Source organism: Convolutriloba macropyga, chromosome 14 (assembly GCF_964194025.1).
Source record: "Convolutriloba macropyga chromosome 14, txConMacr16.3, whole genome shotgun sequence".
NCBI classification, from domain to species: domain Eukaryota; kingdom Metazoa; phylum Xenacoelomorpha; order Acoela; family Convolutidae; genus Convolutriloba; species Convolutriloba macropyga.
This window is the reverse complement of record NC_134481.1, coordinates 47,262,427-47,282,274: the sequence shown is the minus strand read 5'-3', so window position 1 is coordinate 47,282,274 and position 19,848 is coordinate 47,262,427. Positions and strand designations below refer to the sequence as shown.

Genomic DNA, 19,848 nt, shown 5'->3' with positions numbered 1-19,848 from the left:
TCGTTCTATTAGTACTAAAAGTTATGGTAATAGTAATACTAAAAAGTTTTCTGGTGTCTTTCTTCGGTTCAAACCTGATTCCTAACAAAATAATTTATGCAATTCCTGTAGTTGAGTGTTACTCACGTTTTTTTTCACATTTTTACTAATTGCTTCAAAACACAGATCCAAAATACCTCTTGCATCGTAATCTAGTGATTGTTGAAATAGCGCCAATCATCCTGCTGTGCACCTGGGATTGCTGATACTCCTATTAAACTTTCTAGAAGAGCTGCCAACGAGCTACACAAATAATTGTGTACATGTCTAAAATTAAGCAATAACTTTTGATTAAACTAAATTTTACGCTAATGGCGCCTGTTCGAGTTATAATTGCTCGACTAACGTTCCCACACTTTACCTTCTACACTACCCTTCAATTTACTTAAATGCTTGTCTATGGCTCGAATTTGCTGCTTATTCAGACTTAAAATTCAAGCTGCTCAATTAAGACTTAAGTTTAAGGTGCTCACTCATTTGCTAAAACTCTTTATTGTGAGGACAGTAAAGGCAGGGGACTCCAACTTTGGTTGTTATCATACCCAATGGCATTAGACTAGTTATTCAAAAGGATTGAGCGTTCACCAAGTAAAGAGAATTTTAAAATTCACTATAAAAACAGCGCTTTGAACGAACCCTTCAAGAGTTGCTTCTGGATGGCACATGTGAAAATTCTGCCTATTCAATTTTTGCTAGCAGGGTTGTTTTAGCAATTTAAAAAGCTCTAGGTGCAGACTTGTGTTTCACATTCTGCCGTGGTCAACTTTTGTCTCAGTACACATTGTACACAGTACACACAGATCGGTTAAAGTAATCGGATTTGAAAAACAGCATAGTTCATATGGACGTAGCGCATTACCCAAAGACAAGTATGTTAAGGCCAAAGACACGCCCGATAGTATGCCAAAAACGCGATAGAATTATCAGAATCTTTTTTACACACCCTCATGCGCAGAAACGGGTGTTTAAACAAATCAACTTCACTTGCTTTGACAAACAGAAATTGCATTAAAAAAAAACCATCAGCGAGGAAAAGTAAATGCTACAAAATTTACGTGGGAACGAGCAGGATCGTCGATGGGCGTTAAATTTAGCATATCAACCTCATATACGGTGGTAGCTACTATGTTGACATTCTTCTATGTCATTTAAACGGCGGATAGGTAACAAAAATAAAGGTTTTGAAAGCTTGAAAGGTTAAAAGTGCTTCGCAAAACGGAACAACCGACCAACATCGGGCGAATTGCTCTCAAACAAACGGCAAGCGGTTGTCTTCGCTAGTAGCCAACTGGGGCTTAGGGATGATACCATTAGGGGGGAGGGGTCAGTGGTCAAGCATTGTGGGTGGGGGGAGGTCAAATGCCTGGGGTAGGGTTGGCGTCGCCGCTAGACGAGAGGGGGTTCCAAATCACAAGGTAGAGGAGTGTAGACGTGGGAGTGTTGGGTGGAGGGGTGAGGTAGTGGGGTCTCCTCAAAACCGTTTCGTTGAATCGCGAGACGTAAGGCTCTAAGAGAGCTGCTCAGCCACCTAATATCCTCCGGGTGTTACCTGTGTATCCCGTTTTTGATGGTGAAAAGTCAAAAGGGGTCAGAAAAAAAATATCGAATAAAAAGGACCACAGGACTAAATTAACTGCTGTTGTTATTCTGGGGTTTTTGAAGGGTTAAATCTTTGTAGCTTTCCACAAAAGATATTGATCGCTTAAAATTGAGAATAAAGAAAGTCAGACTACCAATAGGTTCCTAACCCAATATATGGAGTTGGAGCAATCACAAACCCGCTATTTCTAGGCTAGACAACTAAATCGAAGGAGTTTTTAGCCCACACAATTCTCAGACAACACTTTCTCAACTTTGCAAAACATGAGCCATGCTTCTTATATATCCTTTTCGTATAAACTTAGGCCAGCTAAGTAAAAAAAATAACAAACCATGGCGAAAATGAGCTTCGAAGAGAGTTGTTATTTTCTTAACTTATGATTTTTGTTAAACCCATTCCACCATTTTGGTATTGAACCTAACTTTCAACCTTTGACACTTGACGGCCACTTAATGTACGCATGTATGTAGTAGCCAAATGACCAATCAAGCAATATAAACACTCTACAACATGTTTCAGGTTTCGTCACTGCACAATTTACAGCTCTAAATTATAAAATGAAGTATAATTTAAACAAATTAACTTGAATATTTAAATTTATTTACGTATATTAAAACTATTTTTATAATTGCAATTGAGTCAGTAGTAGTTGTTGAATTCATGCTCTGAAGTGCTAACTTGAGCCAAAAATTCCCCCAAACCAACCAGCCGATGTTGGGCCATTTTGGGCCGCGAGCTGGCGAACTACATATTTGTCCTTAGCTATTCTTTTGTACGAGTTGTAAGCCGTACTTCTGTCGTTAAGCAATGTTGTGATTATATCGCTTTCGTCTTTCAATTTTTTCTCAGCCTCCTCGAATGCCTTTTTGGCAGCCATGTATTCGGTCTGGAACTTCTGCAATTCTGTTTTCTTCTGGGCCATTCTAGCCTCTGTTTGTTGTATTTGCTGGACCAAATCGGGTGCTCGAGGGCACACGAGGAATTGTATTTGGAATTTGACGTCATTTATCCAGTTATCACCGTACACGCAGAATAAATGACGACCTACAGAAAGTAAATTGAGCAGATCACATTAACATCAAAGATTACAGTTGATCACGATGGAGCTCGAGTTTAAGATTCCATCTCTCAATGCAAAAGCCATATTTCTCTTCATGCTAATTCGCTCGGTCTCGAGTTCACCTTGGCTGGCTGTTAATAAATCTCGTTACATTTTTGAATAATTGTGGCGAGAAATGGGCAATAAAAAGGAAAAGAATATATTGATTATTTTATACATTCATATAAGGAGGCTCCGTAATGTGCGTTTGCACAAAGTTCCTACCCCCGCTCAAAGTTCCTACCCCCGATTTAAAATACGGTATATCAAGAACCTGTACATGGTCAATCAAATGTCGCTGTGCCGTTTGCAGATGTTGAATGTATTTTAGAATATTTCCTTTAATTCATATATTTTCTTTTACTGCTACCTTCTGTAAAGATCTTTTCTAGTACTGTCAAAAATCCTTCAATGGTAAATTCCAGTCTTTTACTACTACTACTACTACTACAACCACATTTTTGACTCAATTATTTTCCAGGTGCAAAAGAAATAAATAATCGGTGTATCCATATAAAAAATCACTTTAAACTCAAGCCACTAAACCAATTAAATAATGCCTCAAAAGAGAGCCGATGATATCTGCCATTAACAAGAATAGGACAAGACAAACAAAATAAAATAAAAAATGCATTAATCACGATCAAAACTCAATGCCATTAAAAACACTTAGAAAAGTCACAATAGCATGTGATAAAACCAAAACTAAAGGAATTCACTTATCAACAGAAAAGATATGGAGCTCTCTTCATTCAGAATAATTATCAAATAGACGGAAAAGGGACAAACTTAAAAAATACGTCTAAACCTTTTGACAACAATCAATTTCAAAGTCATTAAAATCATTAGATATCAATAGAAAACATTAAACAGCTTCATTTATGCCTCATTAGGAAGCCATTGAGACTGGTCATTATGTATATTATATATGTCGAAGCCGTTAGAATCAAAAACTCGTCATTATAAACATGAGATATAATCAATTGAGCCTTCTTCCAGCGTCATTAACGTGCTAATGTGACAAGCAAGCCAAAATAACTCGAAAAGGAAAATTGCGCAAAATAGAAAAATTACGAATACTTGTAATATCAGCCAAAAAAACTATTATTTAGATAAAACTGGGAAGCAGAATCAACTCTAAATAACTTGAACGAGGAAGGGACCTCTCTACGTCCTGAGACTACTCGTCAATGTGACCGAAAAAAGGTAAGTACCAAAGCCCAAAAAACATTAACTTTTAACAAGAAATACTGAATATATTAAACAGTAGCTACTTAGGAAACGAATTAACCCTATCATTAATGAGACTGAGTCAGAAGACTGCAAAATGACAAAGAATAGAGGCAGAACTCAATTTTACATGTTCGCAAACATTTTCGCAAACATGTTCTAAAATCAAAAAACCAAAAGACTTTGCTGGCCTTAACACGTATGTTCATTGAACTTCATTTCCACATCAATTTGATTTAAAAAATGAGCTTTGATTTTAAATCTCTTTTAAAAGGACAGCACCCCATTCCAATCCAAAACTGTTTTGGATAGTAAAATTCCACAATAAGAACAAAATTCTTGCTGTAGCTGCTCAACTAAAACACAAAATTGTTCACAATGTTAGCGAAATAGCTAATTTGAGAATATAATTGTCGACGTATCAAAAATAATGAATTTGGGGAAATTATCAAATTATATTAGCGAAAACCCATCAGGTATCAACGTAAAGCATCAGAAAATTTTAATATTAGCTTTTTCGATAGCTAATCTGTCCATTGATTCAATAGACTGTCGTGCGAAAACAAAAAGAACAACAAAGGACAATAAAACTAGAGAATTCATTGAAAACTTATGAAAACACATTGGCGATCCATAAAAACTCATGAGGTTTAAGAAAAATTTATTCATTGAGACTCATTTGAAACAAATGGGAAGTCTCACTAAAAGGACTTCTACATGAGAATACACCTGTCTGCAAATACGATTTTAAAAAATTGCAAAGATTTTAAGGAGAGAGCTATAAAAACAATCCCAATCCATTTTCAGTGCAAAAATCATCGATGAGACCAGAATTGGACTTACTATCCATGCGCTGCTTGTAAAAAACTTAATTATTTCATATAGCTGCGTAGTAGATATTTTGGCAACAGAAAATCTTAATATATCAAAAAAAAATATGCATCTTTGATAAAATATCGAGATAAAATAGCCCTCATCTTAATCAACAAACATTGTGTCAGCGATTTTCATGTCTGAGCTACCGGTCAATTTGGACAAAGTGAGCTAAAGAAGCACATTTGGTGTTATTTTTGCTGAGTTTTAAAATTTTAGCCACAAAAGTTTTAGCCTCAAAAAATTTTTATTTATCTTTAAACGGTTCTTTTATCTATAAACGAAACGACAATAAATAAGCCTTTGGTTGATCAAATTTTTAGCAAAATTGATCAAAATTCCAGCAAAAAATAAGAGAAAAGTATCAAAACACGCAAGTGAGCATATAGTTCCTCCCCCAGTATAGAGTGTCGGAACAAGAAAGATTTCGCCAATCCAACACCACAAACCTGCTTGCAGTTTGACATTGAGACTGGGTTCAAAACCATCCAGCCTCCGGAATGAAATTGGCACTTCGTCATCAGTCATGAACTTGAGAGGAAACAAATCTGACATGTTATATCTATCCCACTGTACAAAATACATGTCAACCTCAGTGCCATTTCTCCTCTTCTCGCTGTCTTCGAACTGCCGAGTCGCTCCATCTTTATCGAATAGGATAACTTTGTATTTACTTGACGATGTTGACAAACAATGGACCAAAACGCCTGCTTCGCTCATTTCCTGATCGACCTCTAACCAGTACCAGGCCGCTTCCGATTTCGGGATTGTCGCTTTGTAGATTTGCCCAAAAACCACAGTTTCAACCCTCGCTTCAACTCCTGGTTCTGCTTTACAAATTTGTCTGGCGGTGTTGAGGACTTTCGGGGCTATCTGAGTAGGTAAAGGAACACCCAATTTTGAAAACATGGCCCCAAAAAGTCGCCCCACCCCTCCAATTTCCTCGATATTAATTCCATCATAATCGCCTGTATCCATACCGCAATCATACTGATGTTTCTTTGTGGGGTCTGAAAGAATTGAGAATGCAACCGAGATCTCTTTGAACTTCTCGGCCGCTTCGGGGGAATTCGGGTTCTTGTCTGGGTGGTATTTCATAGCTAGTTTTCTGTAGGCAGTTTTGATTTCGGCTTCGGACGAGCCTTTAGTGACTCCCAGGATTCCATAGTAGTCCTTTCTGTCCTTGGCTGCGGATTGCATCACGCGATCCTGAAAAGAGTTTAAGAACTGGAACCGCTTCACTTTCTCACTGTGAACAAGTTTTTCATTAACCTGTGTGAACAAATTGACATTAGATTTTTAGATTGAAATTGGTTGTATGACCTAGTACAAGTAATGGGTTATCATACACCACTTCAACGGCCTTGAAACATCAAATTTAGGGTCTTTTTGTTACTGCCCCAACTCCCTCCCCCAATTTACATACATTATTTTATTATCTTGTATATGTAGTATTTATTATCTTGTATATGTATCTTGATAGTCAATGTATTAGATAGCATCATTGTTTTAATCATTATCGGTTGGAAAAAAATTTTCTTCCATCTACTCTTCATCTTAAAAATAAAAAAAAAGGCAGAGAGAGCTAAAACAGTTAAAATGAATATGACAAAGGTGTCTTACGTGATATAATCTCAGAGCTCGCTTGATCTCGAACATTTTAAATTTGTCAAAAAAATGAGAAAATTGCAGTCAGATTATTTGACAGTTAAATTAATAATGGTATGCATATAAACCAAAAGCAGGTCAGAAATAAACTAAATTTCGGTCAAAAATCAAAACGATATAGACCTCAGCGCAGCTCTTAGAAAACGAGACGGCACAAAAAAATGCGATTAAAAAGTGCAGTTGCAAAGAAAACTGTCCGTTGATTACAAGCCCCATAAAATTTAGTTAAACCGAATTCGATCCACAGCTATTAATTAGAACACCATGTACTCATTTTCACAAAGGCGAGTGAAGCTCTAATTGAATATTTAATTGCGTTGATTGTTGCATCAATAAGTTAACTGATACAAAATAGGCGTAAATTAACTTAATAGCTCTTTTCCGTTTATGCACCCCCTTGTTACAAAGCACGTGTCATTACACAGCAAATCATTATGTTGAAATTGGTACGTGCATCTGCGGGGTGCAAATAATATGCACCCACTAAGCTGAGGGGGCACAAACGGAAAAGATCCAACTTATTAGTAAATCAGACTGTTTCTTAGGATCTTTTCCATTTGTGCCCCCCACCAGCTTAGAGGGTGCATATTATTTGCATCACCCAGACGCACGTGCCATATTTTTACAATGATTTACTGGATCTTTTCCGTTTGTGCCCCCCAGCTTAGTGGGCACATATTATTTGCACCCCCCAGACGCACGTGCCATATTTTTACATAATGATTTACTATGTAATGGCACGTACTCTGTAATTGTGGGACGCATAACTGGGGGGGGGGGGTCACAAACGGAAAAGATCCCATTTACTATGTAATGTGACGTGCTCTGTAACTGGGTGCATAACGTACTGGGGGCACAAACGTAAAAGATCCCAAAAGCGAAAAGACAACAAGAGTGTGTGTGCGAGGGGGGGGGGGGGGGTGGTAGGGTTGGGAGGGCTGCAAGAGAAGGGGGTCTAAATCGCCAGCTGGAGAAGGTGGACTGCGTGACAGTTGGGGGTGACTGAGGGTGAACACTCTTATTGACACTCTTAAGATTTCACAAGGCAATGAGAAAACTTAATCGAACCACTACAAAAAGAAAAACTAAAGTACATCTTAAGAGAACCCATAAGCAAAAAGTTATCAGGCACTAAAACCTTGCTTAAAACGGGAAACGAGCAAAATTAAGTTAATGGAAGTCAAACATCTGGCTGCGTGAATAGAACTTCTGGCATTTCAATTTTTAGCAGTGCAGGCTTTCGCAATTTAAAGTGCAGTACTGGCCAACATGCTCTGCCCAAGTCCCTTCGAAATTCTGGCTTAATATGTCGAGCCGCTACGAGGTTCCCGAAAACGGCCAGAAATTCTCATTTACTTCAAGCAGTCACTCAACTAAAACTAAGTCAGAGAAATGCACGCGTAAAATGACTGTGTAGTTGATTTCACAGTCTTCTCCTCCACTCTTCGTATAGCAACAAAATTGGGAAAAGTGGCGGATAAAGATAGCCTAATACAAAAGAAAAATTTCTTCACAACTTCAGAATTTTTTTTGAAAGCGTCGGAGAGGTTATTTCACCAGTACGTTATTCGTGCAACTTGTTTATCGCAACGAGAGTTGTTTAAAAGACGCACGCCGTGGAAACAGTTTTTAGAGCACGTTTGTCTGTTATTGCCCCACTTCGTTGCCCTGCAAGGTTGTCCTCTCGCAATAGCAAAATCTTACTTTTAACCCTTTCAAAAACGTAAATGAAATTTTTTTACACTTTTGAGCCCCCAAAAGCGTTAAAACATAAATCCTCGTCTGTCCTTAAGCCCAGAACTCGGGAACAACCGCCCTTGTGTCAGACCACTAAGTCCTTAATGCCGATAGGATTATTGTTGACATATGCTTAGAGAACCCAGGGTAAATAATCTCGGAAAATGGAACAAATAAGCAAATATAATAATTAATTAATTATGGCTCCTGCGTAATCGCAGCGGAAACAGCATTAGACCTAAAGTAGCCTGTTCTCAGCTGCCCTTTTTCTTATTATTGCCCACATTTCAGACTGATCTTATTATGAGCAAAATTGCTCTTTTTTTTGGTGACAATAGCCACCTTTTTTGCGTCTGAAACTTTCACGTGGTACCATCACCGCAGTCAATATTGCTCAGGCTATGGTCAACCTGAAGCTATGGTTCAGTAAGAGCTCATCCTCACACAGACAGCTTCACGGAGGCAGCGGATTGAACTCTCAATCATTGGCGTGTGAATCACGCACCTTACCTCTCGGCTATCACACGCCATTATCCGAAACTGCCAGATAGAATAAGAACAAATAAGTATGTAGATTTGGACACCAAGCGTATTTGAAAAGACACCAGTGGTATAACACCGAAGACCACAAAGCGGTATGAAACTTTCTTCCAATTTCCCCTACAACTGCGCCCGAGTACTAGTCATAGCGCCCGGGAACTAAAGTGCATCTTAGAACAAAATTTTAGTCACCCGAGAGACTTAACGTGTTTAGAGAACCAAAAGGTACGGGTTTTTGTCAGGATGGTATTTCAAATATGAAATTGAAGTTGAAATAAAGCAAACGTCTCCGATAGCAAATCAGCCTATTATTTATAGCGCTTTGATTCAAGTGTCAAACGTCAGATTTTGTAAATTGCATCAGATTTTCCTGAAAAACTTAGGTGGTGGGTCTAAAAATTCATTGTACTTTGATGGAAAAAATCTAACGCAAAACTCATGGCAGACTGTTTAACTTAAAATTCTGGACGGATGTGATTTCCAAAAATATTACACACCGCTGTACAGACTCAGTAATCATCAATGAAAAACAGTTAACAGCTTTTAAAACAAAAAAGTAGGAGAACTCCTGAACCCTTCATTGATCAAATAAAACATTAACCCACTAATGTCGGAAGAATTGTTTTCGAACGACAGGCGAGGCAATTTAATTCATGGGGTGTAGTCTAGATTATTTTTTTCTTTATGGGTGGAAAATAATTGCCCACGCCGGGTTTCGAACCATTGATCTCTCAATCCCTCGCCAGAAGCACTGCCAACTCGGCTATTAGGGCCTTATTTTAACTCTGCTGCTATCAATTTTATTTTAACAAGCTTTACTTCGGAGTGAGAGCAATGAGATCACACAAAAATAAAGAACGAAAGCGTGAAAAAGTCACTTGAGAAGTCATAGAATGTTCTAGAAGAAAAGCGCAAAATGGTCCAGCAAAAAGTTTGTATAAAAAGACCAACACGTTAACAATAATTGCTACGGACTTCGTTTAAGAGCAATTAAAAACAACTCAACTCTTCTTTGACCAAACAAAAAAAAACGCACAAAAACCAGGAAAATAAACGCAACCGACTACATCGGGTGAATTGCTCACAAAACTACTTCCCAGCAGTTCTCTTTGTCATTAGATTAGAGTCTTAGATGTAGCTTAAGCATTCTTAAGAGCGGGGAAAAGGATAAGAAAAGGGGGCGGAATAGGGCGCAGTTAGCGAATAATACTCGGAAAGGATGGAGGTGCGAGAGAATTTCTCTCTTCTCTATTTTTAGAGGCGATACCTTATATAGGCACCCAGCTGGGGGGGGGGGGGGGGAGTCTTAAATGGAAACAGCCCAAATTTAACACAAAAAACATAGCTGGCAGCTTGCCAGAAAATAGCCGCAATAGCTTCACAGATCTGCAGTCTCAATAAGATAGTGAAAAAAAAAACAGACCAAAAAATTCTTTCTATTAAATGCTGAGATAACATAATTTGATTAACAATCGGTTTAAGCTATTGCTGCTTCTATCAGCTGCTCTCAATTAACCTCCAATTAGAGTGACACGCATTCACTTGAACTTTATCTTTTTGAATTAAAGTAAAGAAGAGTCAGTTTCAGATTCAGGAAGTCATTTTTGAGAGTGAGGTAAGTCACGCGTGACCAACAACCTAATCACGCGAATGACCAAAAACTCGCTCCAATAAGAGCGAAAAATGACCTCATGCAGTTGGCATTGCATGAACGAATGAACAAAAAGCAGATTTGAAGTGGTTATGACGTCATATGGTTGTAGCAAAAATCTTGACGACAAAATAAAAAAACCAAGAGAAGGCCAGTAATAGCTCCAGCTATCGCTGTGTGGCTATTAAAAAACAAAAATGAGTGAACAGTTCTAAAAACGACTCGACGGTTTATCTGCGCCAAAAATTAGACTTCGCTAGTCTCTACAAGAAGATCGATAAAAATAGCAGATTTAGTGAAACCAATTTTACTTAAAATTGTTTTAAAAATTTTATTATTCTTTACATAATAACAGTTCACAAAGAAAAACTTTCTCGCATGCAAGTCGGAAAATTAAATTGCTCACACAATATTAGGCAAGCTATATATAATAGGCGCAACAAATTTCTCTAATTTTGTCGAAAATAATTAAAAACTGCGAATATTTTTTTTCAGTTGCTTGACGTTTCTCAATAAATTTCTTTATAGAAACAAATCTGTAATCAATCCGTAAATAAGAAAGCATGCTTCTATTCATATCTCAATTATAGCAACAAAGCAAAACCATGGGCCAAAAATCAACAAAAGGGCCTAAAAATCCGATGTGAGCTAATAAGACGCAGCCTTTTAAACTTTCACACCAAGTCACTTTTGCTTTGCTTCTAATAAGTTGCTATGCAGTTTTGGAACACTATCTGCAAACTCAAAACACGGAGGTTTCTTGTCACGTACCAATTCAGGAGTATTTTGGACAGCAAAAAAATTACAGCAACGAAGTTCCTATTTTTCAGTATTCTGTTCACCGATAATTATGCGGTCCTTTAAACCACGTCCACTATGTTTAATAAACGCCATGAAAAGGAGAGCAAAAATTTAATGAATAAAAATGTGTACTCAATCATGAGGTTTGAAAAAGTAATTGGAAAAACGGGTTTAAATTAGCCAACTAATGTGAAAAGAAATGACGAATGCAAGGCAAATACAATGCACTTAGGCGTATTCAAATTACACTCTACTTACTATACTCTTCTTCATTAATAAATTCAATTTCAGTCGTCAAATATACAATGTTAATTTACTACTTCAACAAGAGCAAGAAATACAGCAGAAAGAATTTAATTCACATATTTCATCAAATTATTTTATACTAAATTCTTTTTAAAATGATACCGATTTGAACGCAAGAAGCGAAATGAGGTCATTGGTTATCTATTTAAGGCTCATGTTAATATTATGCCTGTGCGTAGATCGCCTTCTGTTACTCATCAATAATTATGACGTCCATGAAATACGAACTGTTTTCTTCCTTAATGAACAAAATATTTACTTTATTAACCTCGGTGAGCAAACAAATAAGGAGTTCCGTGTCAAAAATGGGCCATCTTTGCCCAATAAGAGGTCAAACTGGCCTTTGCAAATATCAGATACGATTAAATCCCATTATCGACAACTTTTCTTACAGAAGAGGCCAGAAAACAGTTCCAGTAAATACGTATAACAAACAAAGGTATGTAGCGCATTTTTCACCTATAGGTCATGAATTCGCGGGTTTGGCCACTGGTCTTGCCGCAGCTTCACTTTGCTGAATTTTGGAACTGCCCTCGGCTGTTTTTCCACCCAATGGGGCGGAACTTGCTTTCGCATGACTTGTAGTTCTAGCTTCAGTTCGGAGGATGTTTTGCAATGATTCTATTTGTTGATCTAGAAGGTTCCGATGAGTTACAAGGTCTTTCAGCTCTTTGATAAGTTGCGCATTGCTTTTGGAAATGACCACATTTGGGTCAATATCAGCACTAACCGTTCCCAAAGTTCCAGTAGGGGGTCCAAAATTTGCAGTCGATGGTTGCATGTTTGTCCTGGGAGGCGCCAACGGAGTTGATTTGGAGATTTCACCTGGCGTTGCGAATCCAGAGCTAGAAGTTTGGTTTTGCGGTTGCTGTGGTGCAGTGGAACCAACAGGTGGGACGTTACGTAAAGCAGGGGGAGGGTGCGAAGGTGGTGGGTTGCTAGGGGAATCCGTGATGTCGGACCTCGGCGGAACAGTCGGTTGGGTTTGTTGGAGCGCATTTTGGTGGTTGAATAGATCATTGGATGTGTGATGAGGTTGCTGAGGGAAAGCGGCTAAAAATGGCTGTTGATTGGAGACGATACGAGAATCACCAGCTGAAGACATTACGTGAGATCCGAAATCATCATCAAATCCTGACGAGTTCGGCTGACCCATATGAGATCCAGCAGCAAGCTGAAAACAGAAAATAATTCAATCAGAGACGCTAGAGAAGACCACACAGAAGTTCTATCATGACTTTAAGTGCCAATTCTAAAGCTGTTGCTTTTTTGCTTTTCAGACAATAGACACATTTACAAAAAGCTTCCACAGCTTTGTTGCAACGAAATGCAAAAAAAAATGATCAAAAACGTTTAGCCGTTTCGATTCTGCTGTTTAATGAGAACTTGTAACGCATTGAGAACAAGTTAAAACGCCAATAGTTGGAAAAATAGAGTACGATGAGTCGAAAATGACATACAAACAGAAAAGATCCAAAATTTCTTTCCCAAACCTCCCCACGATCCGACTTTAAGGATCATATGCTCATCGGATTATCCTCTCGTATCCCTTTTGGGCAGTCAAGGTCCCCTGAGAACCCAGAAGACAAAAAAGATGAAAAAACAAAATTAAACAAAAATTACTCAAAAAATGTAAAAAGGTTACTTCTCAGCAACTAAAGTGAAATTTATGCTCATATCAAAAAAGCGAGAGCAGAGCATTCACGCAAAATTTCTACTAATAATCGATAAAATTCGGGCACGCATGATGCCAGAAAATAGCCGCCATTGGACAGCGTGATGTTCGTTGGGATTCAAACCGAAAAGAAGACTCAAAGTGTCTTTCAATGTGTCGAGGTTTTCCAACTTGTCGTGCATTTAGACCGCCCAAGAATACAGAAGTCAGCTTCTAAAATGGAGGTTATCAAGCTCAATACGAATATTAATGAAATTTAAACATAACCGACTAACGTTGGGCGAATTGCTCTCAAACGACTGGCGAGCGGTTGGCTTCGTCAGTAAGTAGCCATGGTTTAAAGAGGGTAGCTTCAGTTTGATCCGACTCTGCAAATTTTAGTTTTCTAACTTTGTCAGTAAATAAATCAAATAGAAAAAAACTGACATTTTAAAAATTTCAAAACTTAAAAGAAAAGTTTCCAGATTTCGCAGTGGAAAAATTTTTTGTCTCAGGAGTTCTGTCAACTAACCCATCTGCAAGACGTAAAAAATGTCGTTGGCCAGTAATGATCGTTAAACTCAGAAAAGGACAAAAATATTCAAAAAATTTGAAAACTGCAAATTTTAACAAAATCTTGCTAAAATTCAAAATATTAAAATCTTCAAAACCATTTCATTGTCTCAAGAGACTATCCAGTATCCCTATTTTAAGATTTAAATAGTTTCAATGCCTCACAAAGATCCATAAACTCGGAACATGAAAATAATTTTCAAAAAACTTAAAAAAAAATTAAATTTCATCAAAAGATTGCTTAAGTTGGAGTCTTTAAAATAAGATTGCTTAATTGGAGTCATTACAAAATTGAAACCTATTCCATTAGCTCTAGAAATTAATCAACAATTTATTATCAAATCAGTGAGCTGATCCCTGGTACCAGAAAAAAATGAAAAGATTCCAAAAACTTTCAAAAAATTTTAAAGATTTAAAAATTTAAAATTGCAAATATTTTGCAAATAAATTGCAAACTTGCTTAAATTCGTGATATTAAACTCTTGAAAAACATTTCATTACATCTAGAAACTATTTAGTAATCTATTATCAAACCCTACAGGAGGTTACGTGGTTCTTGAGGCTGGAGAAACCTAAAAATTGACAAACTTTCAGATAAATTTGCAAGTTTTATAAAAATTGCTAAAATTTGTGATATCAAAAAGTTGAAAACTATTCCATGGTGTACAAAAAATTTTCAATAATTTATTATCAAACACTTAGGGAGGTTCTTTGTTCCCTGAGGCTGAAAAAGACCTGAATAATAAGAATAAATGCCAAAAAAATCGAAAATTGCAAGTTTTCTAAAAGAAAATGCCAAAATTCGTGATGTTGAAATCTTGAAAAATGCTCCATTAAATCTAGAAACTATACAGTAACCTAATGTCAAAGCCTAGAGGAGGTTCTTTGGTTCTTGAGGCTGGAAACACCAAAAAGAACAAAAATTTCCAAAAATCTGAAAAAAGTGCAAAATTTGTGATATTAAAAAGTTGAAAATTATTCCATGGCAAATATAAATTTTCAATAACTTTTTATCAAAACCTTAAGGAGCTTTTCTGGCCACTGCGTCTGGAAAGACGTGAATAATGAAAAATAAAGTTTTGTCAAAAAATGCTAAAATTCTTCATGTTAAAATTTTGAAGCTCAATAGTGGCGGGGTGTCAACATTGGGGGTGTTTTCAACCTCTAAGAACCGCCCTTCACAACATAAGTATAAGTCTCAAAAACAATTTGAGCTGAAACAGCTGAAAGGCTCTAAGAGCACTTAATGCCCGCTGCGCGCTACCTGTTTATCCCGTTTTTGAGAAAAAGTCAAATGGGTCAGACGAACAATCGGTCAAGCAAGAAATCGCATTAAAAAAGACCGATATGACTAATATGATTGCTACAAACTTCGTTTGAGAGCAATTAATAAACCAATGAAATTCAGATTAATGACACGAGCTTTATCGGTTTTCACTATTTATTTGTTTTACTCTTTTGACTTTGATTGCAACATTATGTTGCGAATATTTTATTGAAAGAATTCGAAACTTCGAAAAGTTCAACAATCGTCCTCAAACTCCTGGCAAGCGGTTGGTTTTGTCAGTAGCTAGCTTTTGCCTAGGTAGAATAGCTTTTATCTTAGAGGGGAGGGCTGGGGTGAGCACGAGGGGGAAGGAGGATAGGTGGTGAACACGGGGGTGGGGGCTAGCGTGCGGGGTTTCTCGTGGAGTGAGATGGAGGGGTGGAATAGGGCACAGTCAGTGAGCTGAAGGCGGAGGGGGTCAAACTCTCCACCAAACAAATCATGAATTGTTCTCGTGATTCGCGTACTTAGATACTTAGAGACCAGTGAGCTCTAGAAAACTTCCCAAGGGCTTTACCTGTTTATACCATTTTTGAAGGCAAAAGTGGAAAAAAATTTTAGACGAAAAATTGTCAGGCGCAGAAGCGCATAAAGGAGACCATATGTCGAATGTAAATGTAACTCTTTTGAGCGCAATTAAACAGCCGAAAAAGTAATGAGCCACTTTTCAAAGTTTCAAAACCAAAGAAAAAGGCATACCTAAAAATATCTAGGAAAGGACCTTGAAATCCATTTATACCCGTCTTATTAAACAAAATCGACAACACAGTGATTACAAGTCAAACTCCCGCACGTAACAAATACTATCCAGATAGTGATTTGTTGTGCATCATGTACAACAAAACAAAACTTCACGCCATTATAGGCGGCCAAATACCAGAAAATAGCCGCCGCCGCTGAATAGTCACATGTGTAAAACGAAAAACGTGACTAAAAGGTGATCAAAAACATGATTCTTAAATACTACGTCTTGATTTCCGGGCTTCATCTTTTATCGTTTTTCTTACAACTTCACTCTCTGATATTGAAGATATCTATACTTCATTCTCTCGAAACAGTGACTGCGGTAAGTCAAAGGTCACGTTAAAGTTGTGAAGTAAAACAGAAAAAAAACAAATGCGAAAAAAACAGAGAGAGCCTAAATAACATCTGTTTGAGCAATGATGGCTGCTAATAATGGAAAGAAATACCAGATCGAGTTACAAGTTACTGAAAATTCTTCACAAAATGCGACTGCAAAAATTATACTCATGAGAGTGCAATACAGTTCACTTTCATACAGATTCAACGGTCAGCAGAAAAAATGATTCAACTGTAGAAAAAAATACTCAAAGTCAAAATGTTATTCATTAAATTCAGCGCATGAGCAGAAAACTTCTCTTGCTCAGCAGAAATTGGTACACATGACAACATTACTCACCCTGGTCTTTAGAATTAAACAAGAACAAAAAACACCAACTTGAACCTTCTTTTCATTTAATTTGAAGAAAACTGCCACTAATTGAGTTCAGGTGCATAGAATTGTGAATGAGAAAGAAACTTGGAACACGCAAAACGTCAAGAGCGTAAAAGTCATCAGCAAAATTGAAAAACTCTAGCGAGAAATGCATAGCCAGTAGAATAACCGAGAAGTCTCAAAGAGTCGTGCAATATGCTCTCTAAACCAACATCGCCTAAATCAGAATTATCAAAACAATTGATTGACTAATGAAATTATTGAAGAGTTCAAAAAACGTACACATTTTCAAAGATTTTTAGCCTGGGGGTGTTGGCGGCAACAAGTGAGGTTTGTGAGAGCTGGGGGAGTAGGTGGCTTAGGTTTGTTGGATCAGGTAGGTGGGGGTTTCTGTAGTTTGGATAGAGAGGAGTGATTGTTACAGGAAGAAAACTTCACAAAATGACCTTTCGACCTTGAATATTACCTTATTACTAAAGATTGAAAATTAAATTTTCGTGAAAGTCCATTGTTGAAAAATAAACCGAGTATTTCTGAAAGCGCGTAGTTCAAATCACTCAGAAAATGTCATGCGTGAAAAAGGCAACCGAGAAGAGAAATTGAACGAAAGTTCTAGAACAATACGGTCGAGCGAAAAATTTTGCATTGACAAAAGACACACACCGTTACAATAATTGCTACAAATTTCGTTGGAGAGCAACTTAAAAAAAAACCAAAATAATCTAAATCTTTTATATTCCATTACGACAAAAATTGCAACATCTGAGGCAATTGCTCTCCGAAGACTTTAAAAACTGAGAATACAAATAGACTAATCGCCAAGATCGCAATAAAAAACAGCCGGCAGATTGCCAAAAAATAGCCGCGATTGACGCTTGTGGCCTTCTATGGAATTGAAACAACTGAAGAAATAAGATAGACAGATTGACCACCAGTCCTTTAATAGACCACTAGACTTTTTGGGTTAGATTCGGACTGTCGTTTTTATGAGACACATACGCTCTATAAAGAAAAAGCCCTAAAACAATTGTTTCGAAATTAATATTCAGAACCAATTCATTTTCTCCAGAGACTATCCAGTATCTCTATTTCAAGCCTTAAATAGTTTTACTGGCTCATAAGATCGATAAACTTGGAGCAAGATAATAATTTTCAGAAAATTTGAAAATTTTATGAAATATTTTCCGAAACTAATGTTATTAAAAAATTGATAACTACTCCATTACATCTAGCAACTATGTAGTAAGTTATCATCAAACCCTAGACGAGGTTTCTGAGTCCCTGTTGCCTGAAAAACTCAAAAAAATTCAAACATTTTTAAATAACTTCAAAAAATGGCAAGATTTATAAAACTGCTAAGATTCGTATTATCAAAAATTGTGCCACTCAAAACTATGCAGTAACATACTGGCAAACCGTAGGAGGTTCCTTGGCCCTTGAGGCTAGAGAAATCTAAGAAAAATGGGCAGTAATAAGTTTTAAAAAAAATTGCTTAAATTTGTGATAAAAATGTTGAAAACTATTCGATGGCCAAAATTTTTGAGTAACCTATTATCAAAACTTAGAGGATGTTGCCTGGCCCCTGGTGCAAAAAAGTCTTAAATAACGAATGTCAAAAAATTTAAACAAAATTGTAAGTTTTATCAAAAAATTGCCACAATTCGTGATGTTTAAATGTTGAAAACCATTCGATTACCACTAGAAACAATGCAGTAGCCAATCATCAAACCCTGGAGGAGGTTCCTTGACACCTAGGGCTGAAACACTAAAAAATGACAAAAAAAAACAAAAAACTTGAAAAAATTGTAAAAATTAATATAATTTTGCGTATTTGTTTGGAGTACCAAAACATATAGCTCTTAAAATGGTAATAGAAAACATAGGTCTTGGAAAAGACCGTTAACAAGTTTTACAAACCTCAATTTGAGAATGGTCCAACTCAAAAAACGACGAAAAAAAAGCAAAAGTTGCAATTTAGGGCTCAAAAACTCCTAAAGCAGTAAAAATCAAAGTGAAATTGCCGCATGTGAACAAAAAACCACTAGCGAGAAAGCGAATTTTTGTTCAAACACCGTTTTCTCACTCTACTTTAAATTTAGAGCGAAAAAATTTCACACCGCAAAACCACTCGCTTTTTCGCTCAAATTCCTGTTTCGGCGTGACCAAAATCACTACTCCAATTTGACTTCAAAAATCATGAAAATGTGTGAACAGATCTTAAAAAGACAGCGCCCCAATACAATTCAAATTCTTTGAATTGTAAAAACCAAGACAGGGCCAATAATAGACCTAGCTATCGCTGTGCGGCTATTAATAAACAAAGAGATCTAACATCAGCCTAAAAATGTCCGTAGAATGTATAAAGTTGAAATAGTATGCCAAAATTGATAAGAACGAGTATAAAACAGGAAAAAAAAATAAAAATGGCAACATGAAAAAAATTCCAACCAAGAAAAGCACCTAAATGATAACTGTTCGATTAGCCGACGGCGGCTATTAAACATAACATGATGCTGAGCCTAACTCAAATCCCTGTTTTTACGAGTTTAGCCCGTTTATTTGGACAAGAAAATCGACTGTCGGACGAAAAACGTGTCAGACAAAAAGCGCACAGTCTAACATTTCCCAAAAATTGCAAACTTTATTTCAGGGTAACAAATAATTATATGTTTGTTTCGAAGCACTCATACGTTCTCAGCTTACCTTGGTATCAGGTTGCTGTTGTTGATTGCTATTATTGTTGTTGCTATACTTGCTAAAAATAGCTACAATTCTGTTCACTTCGCCGGCTACCTTCATCAGCACGTTCGGTAACTTCTGAGGCACCGTTAGACCATGTCTCCTCCCCACTGACAAATGCATTGCGATGCAAAATTCATCCAATGATAGAACGCCATCATTATTTACATCCGACAAATCCCAGATCTCGGAGAGACATGACGTGTCTAGCTGTGATTGGCTGAAAAAGTTTCTGGCCGCGATGGCATCTACAAAGCTGAATAAGTCGGGTTGCATTCGGCAAAACTGTCGGGTATAGTAGACAACTTGCTCCTCGCTTAGAACCCAGGCGGACTCGTAGTCCGGGACGCCTTGTGAATTGACGGCACTGATATGCGCAGCTGAATTCGGGGCTGTATTTTGATCTGTCATTGTTAAAAACGAGTGAGTCGAGTGCAAAAATGAGTTTTCTACTAATTTCTAATCATTTCTAATACCAATTTTGTACTTTATTGCGTCACTATTTACAAATAAATCTGAAAACACATGACAAAACATCATTATGCATATATACGC

General features: G+C 37.1%; 2 protein-coding genes across 2 annotated transcripts; both read right to left on the bottom strand.

Moving 5' to 3' along the window:
- Positions 1-2,088: 2,088 nt before the first annotated feature.
- Positions 2,089-6,619, bottom strand: LOC142353660 (uncharacterized). The gene is made up of 3 exons (XM_075405958.1): positions 6,465-6,619; positions 5,291-6,050; positions 2,089-2,683 (listed from the first exon to the last, which is right to left on the bottom strand). Exons 1-3 carry the CDS (start codon positions 6,498-6,500, stop codon positions 2,313-2,315), a joined length of 1,167 nt encoding a protein of 388 aa, XP_075262073.1. The 5' UTR covers positions 6,501-6,619; the 3' UTR covers positions 2,089-2,312.
- Positions 6,620-11,395: 4,776 nt separating this feature from the next.
- Positions 11,396-19,846, bottom strand: LOC142353253 (uncharacterized). The gene is made up of 2 exons (XM_075405486.1): positions 19,258-19,846; positions 11,396-12,718 (listed from the first exon to the last, which is right to left on the bottom strand). The coding sequence occupies exons 1-2, from the start codon at positions 19,702-19,704 to the stop codon at positions 12,011-12,013; spliced, it is 1,155 nt and encodes a 384-aa protein (XP_075261601.1). The 5' UTR covers positions 19,705-19,846; the 3' UTR covers positions 11,396-12,010.
- Between the last annotated feature and the right edge of the window lie 2 nt (positions 19,847-19,848).

Excerpts from the sequence above, each read along its gene's own strand:
- LOC142353660 (XM_075405958.1), bottom strand. The coding sequence starts at position 6,500 with ATGTTCGAGATCAAGCGAGCTCTGAGATTATATCAC. Across the intron at positions 6,051-6,464 it reads GAGCTCTGAGATTATATCAC|GATCGCGTGATGCAATCCGC; the intron begins GTAAGACACCTT and ends AACTCTTTTCAG. Across the intron at positions 2,684-5,290 it reads CAATGTCAAACTGCAAGCAG|GTCGTCATTTATTCTGCGTG; the intron begins GTTTGTGGTGTT and ends TACTTTCTGTAG.
- LOC142353253 (XM_075405486.1), bottom strand. The coding sequence starts at position 19,704 with ATGACAGATCAAAATACAGCCCCGAATTCAGCTGCGCATATCAGTGCC. Across the intron at positions 12,719-19,257 it reads AACAGCAACCTGATACCAAG|CTTGCTGCTGGATCTCATAT; the intron begins GTAAGCTGAGAA and ends TTCTGTTTTCAG.